The 6,271-nt window shown below is 42.1% G+C and overlaps 1 protein-coding gene across 1 annotated transcript; it reads right to left on the reverse strand.

The window, feature by feature from the left end:
* Positions 1-1,837: 1,837 nt before the first annotated feature.
* HELT (helt bHLH transcription factor) lies at positions 1,838-4,827 on the reverse strand. The gene is made up of 4 exons (XM_072131691.1): positions 4,692-4,827; positions 4,507-4,611; positions 3,246-3,342; positions 1,838-3,110 (listed from the first exon to the last, which is right to left on the reverse strand). Exons 1-4 carry the CDS (start codon positions 4,734-4,736, stop codon positions 2,626-2,628), a joined length of 732 nt encoding a protein of 243 aa, XP_071987792.1. The 5' UTR covers positions 4,737-4,827; the 3' UTR covers positions 1,838-2,625.
* Positions 4,828-6,271: the final 1,444 nt, after the last annotated feature.

The following is a 6,271-nucleotide window of genomic DNA, read 5'->3' on the forward strand; positions in this document are numbered from 1 at the left end:
TTTTTGGGGATAAAAAATTATTTTTTGGCGCATAATTAGATGAAACAAAAAGCATGTGGTTTGACTTTTCTGATGCTCATTTGATCATGTGATCCTCATACTGTGTGCCAAATACCTTGTACAGTTCTGTTTCATTGACATTACAGTCTTTTTGTGCATTGATGGATATATTGGGGGGAATTTATCATATGGCAGCGTTTGTATCAGCGGATACACCAACTGAGCAAAAAATGTGCGATTATTTCAGTACTTCTACAACAGAACCTAGTGTAGATGCACTGACAAATGCCCCCCATTGTTTCTATTTCAGTAATAAAACATAGCCAATAGGGGCACCTGAATTTGAACCAGCAATCTGCAAAAAGTAGATATAGAGATATAATCTGCTATAATCAGATATAAATCTGTTTTAGAAAAAGTCAGGGACCCTGCAGCACATCATCTGTGAAAGGGGACCTCACTCAAACACACATTGATAATGATAATACAATTTCATTAAATTATTTCATTAATTTATGAAATTTAACATTTGACATAAAAACTTTCTTTCAAGAGGAGACATTATTGGGGGATGTATTATACTTATGGTGCAGGCATTTATCCAGTGTTGCTTTTCCTTTTCCTCTGTATTTCTTGGTCTGTAGTTTCTGCCTTGTGCTATTTTTCAGACAAAAGGGGTATTGATAAAATTTGCACAACATTTTTGCAAAAATTTACTGAATTTTGCACAATTCAAATGAAAAGGCACAGATAACACCGATGTTTGTCAGCATCTTTTGACGTGACCCTTCAGCTATTGCACAAAAAATCTCAAATGATAAATTTATCTAAGAATAAGGGAATAAGCTAATTTCCAAAAAATAAAAATTGTGCTAAATCAATTTAATGTGCAAGCCAATGAAAAAAATTAAAAACAATGTTGAACAATGTTCTTGTTGCAAACAAGTAGAAAAGTTGAATCCAGCTCACTTCTCCAAACAGAAATCTGATGTACGAAGCAAACTTTTGCAGACAAAAATGTAGTGGAGATGGACGGAACAGAAATGCCAAAGAAATCCATTTTTTAATATATGCATTGGAACCTTGCCATACACAAAGAATGTAATGTGAAAAGAGACTTATGCGGGGGCATTTTCTATGTGTCATACATGTCTTTTCTGGCACCTCTTTTCCTTTCTTGTTCTCCAGATTTATTATATGGCAGAGCCAAAAATAATAATTTTTCTGGCACTCACTTTTTTTGTAGCTCAATTTGGAAGCAGTTTTTTAACCCCAACACTTCTACTGCAATTCTAGCGCAATTTGTGGTACATAATAAGACTAACAAAAAAGAAGTCTACCAACCTCTAAACCGCTTCAGTGTCACTTCTGCCACTCATTGGTTCTCCTTACACTGCACCGAGTACATTAAGGCTGTGCGTCACAATATAACAACACAGTGCAAATCACCACTGAAGTTGGGCGCTAAAAATAATAATTGGCCCCCCAAACAATGTAATGCAAAAAGAAACATAATTAAAAAAATATTAACATAATGTTAAAATTTGATAGAGATCCTAAAAGGAATGTGTTATCATTTTTATTTTCCAATTTATTGGAATGATACAAAGTAGTCATGCCCCTGTTCTCCAGTATAACAGTAAATCGGATGAGTGTGGTTTCATTCTCACGTGGTTTACAATACCAGCAGTCATAGTAAGCCATGTGTGAGAATCCACATAATACATAGTGCAATTATTACAATAATGATTTCCCAGGTATTGACATCAGAGTTGCTTTAAAAGGGGTTTTTAAAACTTCCGCCCCTTTCCACACAATAGGCAACAGGCGAAACGCATGAAGTGAAAAAAACTTTTATTACAAATTTACAGTATAAATAATCAAACTTTGTAAAACATTTGAGGCTTTAACTGCAGGAAAGAACAGTTTTGCATTTCAATAAATTAATGACCACGTTTCCAATTTACAAGTATTTACATAATAATAGTGATTTTGACCCTTGGAGCCTGCTGCTGAGCGGCGTGACAAAGGGCTCATGGCAGGGAGCAGAGCCGTCTCTGTGGGGTGGTGCCGGCACAACGTTCTGTCACATCATTAAGAGTCATTATACTTTCATTTTCTGCTCCAGAACATTTTGAGGTAACTACAGATTGTAAATGTGCACATTGTTTAACCCACTAACAATAAACATGGCTAATCGCAGGCAGCTTGGTGCTCATAATAGGCAATAATGGCAGCAAAACTGGTGACAAAATACAACACAAGGTCGTCACCTCCGGGATAATGAGGTTGTAATGATATAATGAATACTTCAACTAACGACCAATCAGATTACAGCTATCATTTCAGAAGTACAGGCATGAAAATGAAAGCAAGATTCTGACTGGCTGTTAGTGACAAGAACTATAAAGGGGTTGTAAAAACATGGCAGCTTTCTTCCATGAACAGCTCCTCTCCTGACCATGGGCAGTGTGTGGTATTGCAACTTAGGTCCATGCATCTCTATACAATGAGCTGTAATACCATCACAAACCATAGTCAGGGGTGGTATTGAAAGAAATCAGCCATGTTGTTCAACTCCTTTTAGACTCCATGGCGTTGATTTGTCCTTGAGGAGGCGGAGGGTCACAGGACAGCAGGGTGCTGGGCACTGTGCATGCTGAAGCTATTGGCATGGGAATGTCCCAGCAGGTTGAGGTAATGTCTGTCCAGACTCTGCATTGGTGATAAGAAGCCACTATGTTGAGACTGCTGGGTTGGCGTACATGGCAGAGGCATGGTGGCTGGGGCTGTCAGATAATTTAGTGTGGGGCTCCTGGTGGTGCTATGCCAAGAAAATGATCCACCTGGACTTTGCGTATATGTGGAGTCACCAGGGCTTGGGTAATCGGGTGGAGAAGAATGGAGCTGGCAAGACATATCCACTTCCTGCAAAGAGCTGAACAGAGGCTCAGTGGTCAAGTGCGCCTTAGACTGAAGGAAGGCCACGATACGGGCATATTTGGTGTCCTTGGTTTCCATCCTCTCTACTGTGGTCAAGTAGTGGACCAGGTTTTTCATACACTCATGATAGCCGTAATGGAAGTAATTAGCAAATTCAGAGAGAAGATCTGTAAGGAGACAAAGAATAGATAAGATTATGCTAGAAGACATATACAGTCATACACACAGTTACTTTATACATCCAGTTATCGCCATTATAGAAACTAAACATCATTCATTAATCTGCATTATAAATATCTCACCTTTATCTCTCCCCCTTGGGAAATCAGCAGCATGTAACGCTCTAAGGTACTGGACCGTCATCTCCAAAATTTCAGCTTTTTCCAGTTTTCCAGAATTCTGCAGATAAAAAGTTAAGTTCATACAGACATCAGGATAAGAAAGCTGCAAGCTATAAACTCCACCTACAACACAGTATGAAGTCACAAGAGCAGCGACTATTACAGAGCACCGGAGGAGAACATGATAGGGGTCCATCAGTCAGATCAGAGGATTTATACAGGAGAGGAAGATAATAAGAGTAATGTCATGGAGGAATCTGTCTACAGAGATGGTCTACAAAGGGAGGAAGGTGAACAAAGAAAAACAGATAGATGGATAATAGATACATAGATAATAAATTGATACATAGATAATTAAATAAATAAATAGATAATAGATAGATATTTAGATAGATATGAGGATATGAGATAGATAATCAGATGGTAGATTATATATATGGTATATATATATATAGTGCAATTATTACAATAATGATTTACCAGGTATTGACATCAGAGTTGCTTTAAAGCAGGTTTTTAAAACCTATATATATATATATATATGAGATTATTAGAAAGATGGTAGATAAATAGATGTGAGAAGAACCAAAGGAAGAATGAAAAAAAGAAAGAAGATAGATATGTAGGTAGACTGGATAAGATACCAGGCAGATGATGGATAAGTAGATAGATAGGTAGGTAGGTAGGTAGACAGAAGGCAGACACTTGATGGATAAGATACCAGGCAGATGATGGATAAGTAGATAGGTAGGTAGGTAGGTAGGTAGGTAGACAGAAGGCAGATACTTGATCGATAAGATATCAGGCAGATGATGGATAAGTAGATAGATAGGTAGGTAGGTAGGTAGGTAGGTAGATAGAAGGCAGATACTTGATGGATAAGATACCAGGCAGATGATTGATAAGTAGATAGGTAGATAGGTAGGTAGACAGAAGGCAGATACTTGATGGATAAGATACCAGGCAGATGATGGATAAGTAGATAGGTAGGTAGGTAGGTAGACAGAAGGCAGATACTTGATGGATAAGATATCAGGCAGATGATGGATAAGTAGATATATAAGCAGGTTCTTAAGGAGAAGATTGAAGGTAGATGTTATATAAAATACATAAGTAAAAAAATAAAGAAAAAGGAAATGAAAAAGGGGAAAAGGAAGGAAACATGAGCCCTTAGTCTCCAGCCATGGGGCTGTGTTGGTAGGCAGCACCGGGCACCTCTCACCTGTTTGGCCAGGGCCATGGGCACGGTCTTGCCCAGTTCGCTGAGGCAGCGGTTGATTCTGTCTCTTCTCCGCTTTTCTATGACTTTGTGTGACACCGGGGTCCTCTGCAGGGAGACAGGACAGAGCAGTGTTAGTAGGGAGCAGGGAGCAGTGTGCGGGCGGCTGCCCCCGGCTCTGCACTCACCCTGCTGCGCTCCTTGGCTCTGGCCGGGGCCCTCATGAAGTCCATGCTGTGCGGCTGCTGCAGTCTCTGCTCTGCCTCCCGGGCTGCGCTTATAAAGCGATCACAGCATTCAGGGATTAGGAGGGAGGGCTGATCCCCGGCCCAGACACAAATCCCTCGGGGAGGGGACAGCAGCTCCGCTCATACACGTGGACCTCGGAGTGATGAGAGGCACAGAGGTGACAGGGCACAGCACCTTATAATGAGGATACCCCTGGTGATGAGGATCCCCCCAGTCATTGTAATACCCCCAGTGATGAGGATACCCCTAGTAATGGTGATGAGGATACCCCAAATGATGGCGATGAGGATACCCCCAGTCATTGTAATACCCCCAGTGATGAGGATACCCCTAGTAATGGTGATGAGGATACCCCCAGTCATTCTAATACCCCCAGTGATGAGGATACCCCTAGTGATGGTGATGAGGATCCCCCCAGTCATTGTAATACCCCCAGTGATGAGGATACCCCTAGTAATGGTGATGAGGATACCCCAAATGATGGCGATGAGGATACCCCCAGTCATTGTAATACCCCCAGTGATGAGGATACCCCTAGTAATGGTGATGAGGATACCCCCAGTCATTCTAATACCCCCAGTGATGAGGATACCCCTAGTGATGGTGATGAGGATCCCCCCAGTCATTGTAATACCCCCAGTGATGAGGACACCCCTAGTGAAGGTGATGAGGATCCCCCCAGTCATTGTAATACCCCCAGTGATGAGGATCCCCCCAGTGATGAGGATCCCCCCAGTCATTGTAATACCCCCAGTGATGACGATACCCCTAGTGAAGGTGATGAGGATCCCCCCAGTCATTGTAATACCCCCAGTGATGAGGATACCCCTAGTAATGGTGATGAGGATACCCCAAATCATGGCGATGAGGATACCCCCAGTCATTGTAATACCCCCAGTGATGAGGATACCCCCAGTGATGGTGATGAGGATACCCCCAGTCATTGTAATACCCCAGTGATGAGGATACTCCCAGTGATGGTGATGATATCCCAGTGATGGTGATGAGGATACCCCCAGTGATGGTGATGAGAATACCCCTAGTGATGAGGATACCCCCAGTGATGGAGATGATACCCCAGTGATGGTGATGATACCCCTGTGATGGTGAAGATACTCCAGTGATGGTAATGATACCCCAGTGATGGTGATGAGGATACCCCTAGTGATGAGGTACCCCCAGTGATGGTGATGAGGATACCCCTAGTGATGGTGATGAGGATACCCCCAGTGATGGTGATGAGGATACCTCTAGTGATGGTGATGAGGTACCCCCATTGATGGTGATGATGATACCCCTAGTGATGGTGATGAGGATACCCCCAGTGATGGTGATGAGGTATCCCTTGTGATGGTGATGAGGTACCCCCTTTGATGGTGATGATGATGCCCCCAGTGATGGTGATGAGGACATCCCCAGTGATGGTGATGAGGATACCCCCAGTGATGGTGATGAGGATACCCCTAGTGATGGTGATGAGGATACCCTTAGTGATGGTTATGAGGATACCCCCAGTGAT

The sequence above is a fragment of the Engystomops pustulosus genome, chromosome 1 (assembly GCF_040894005.1).
Source record: "Engystomops pustulosus chromosome 1, aEngPut4.maternal, whole genome shotgun sequence".
In the NCBI taxonomy this organism is placed as follows: Eukaryota; Metazoa; Chordata; class Amphibia; order Anura; family Leptodactylidae; genus Engystomops; species Engystomops pustulosus.

Excerpts from the sequence above, each read along its gene's own strand:
- HELT (XM_072131691.1), bottom strand. The coding sequence starts at position 4,736 with ATGGACTTCATGAGGGCCCCGGCCAGAGCCAAGGAGCGCAGCAGG. Across the intron at positions 4,612-4,691 it reads GAGCCAAGGAGCGCAGCAGG|AGGACCCCGGTGTCACACAA; the intron begins GTGAGTGCAGAG and ends GTCTCCCTGCAG. Across the intron at positions 3,111-3,245 it reads CCCAAGGGGGAGAGATAAAG|ATCTTCTCTCTGAATTTGCT; the intron begins GTGAGATATTTA and ends GTCTCCTTACAG.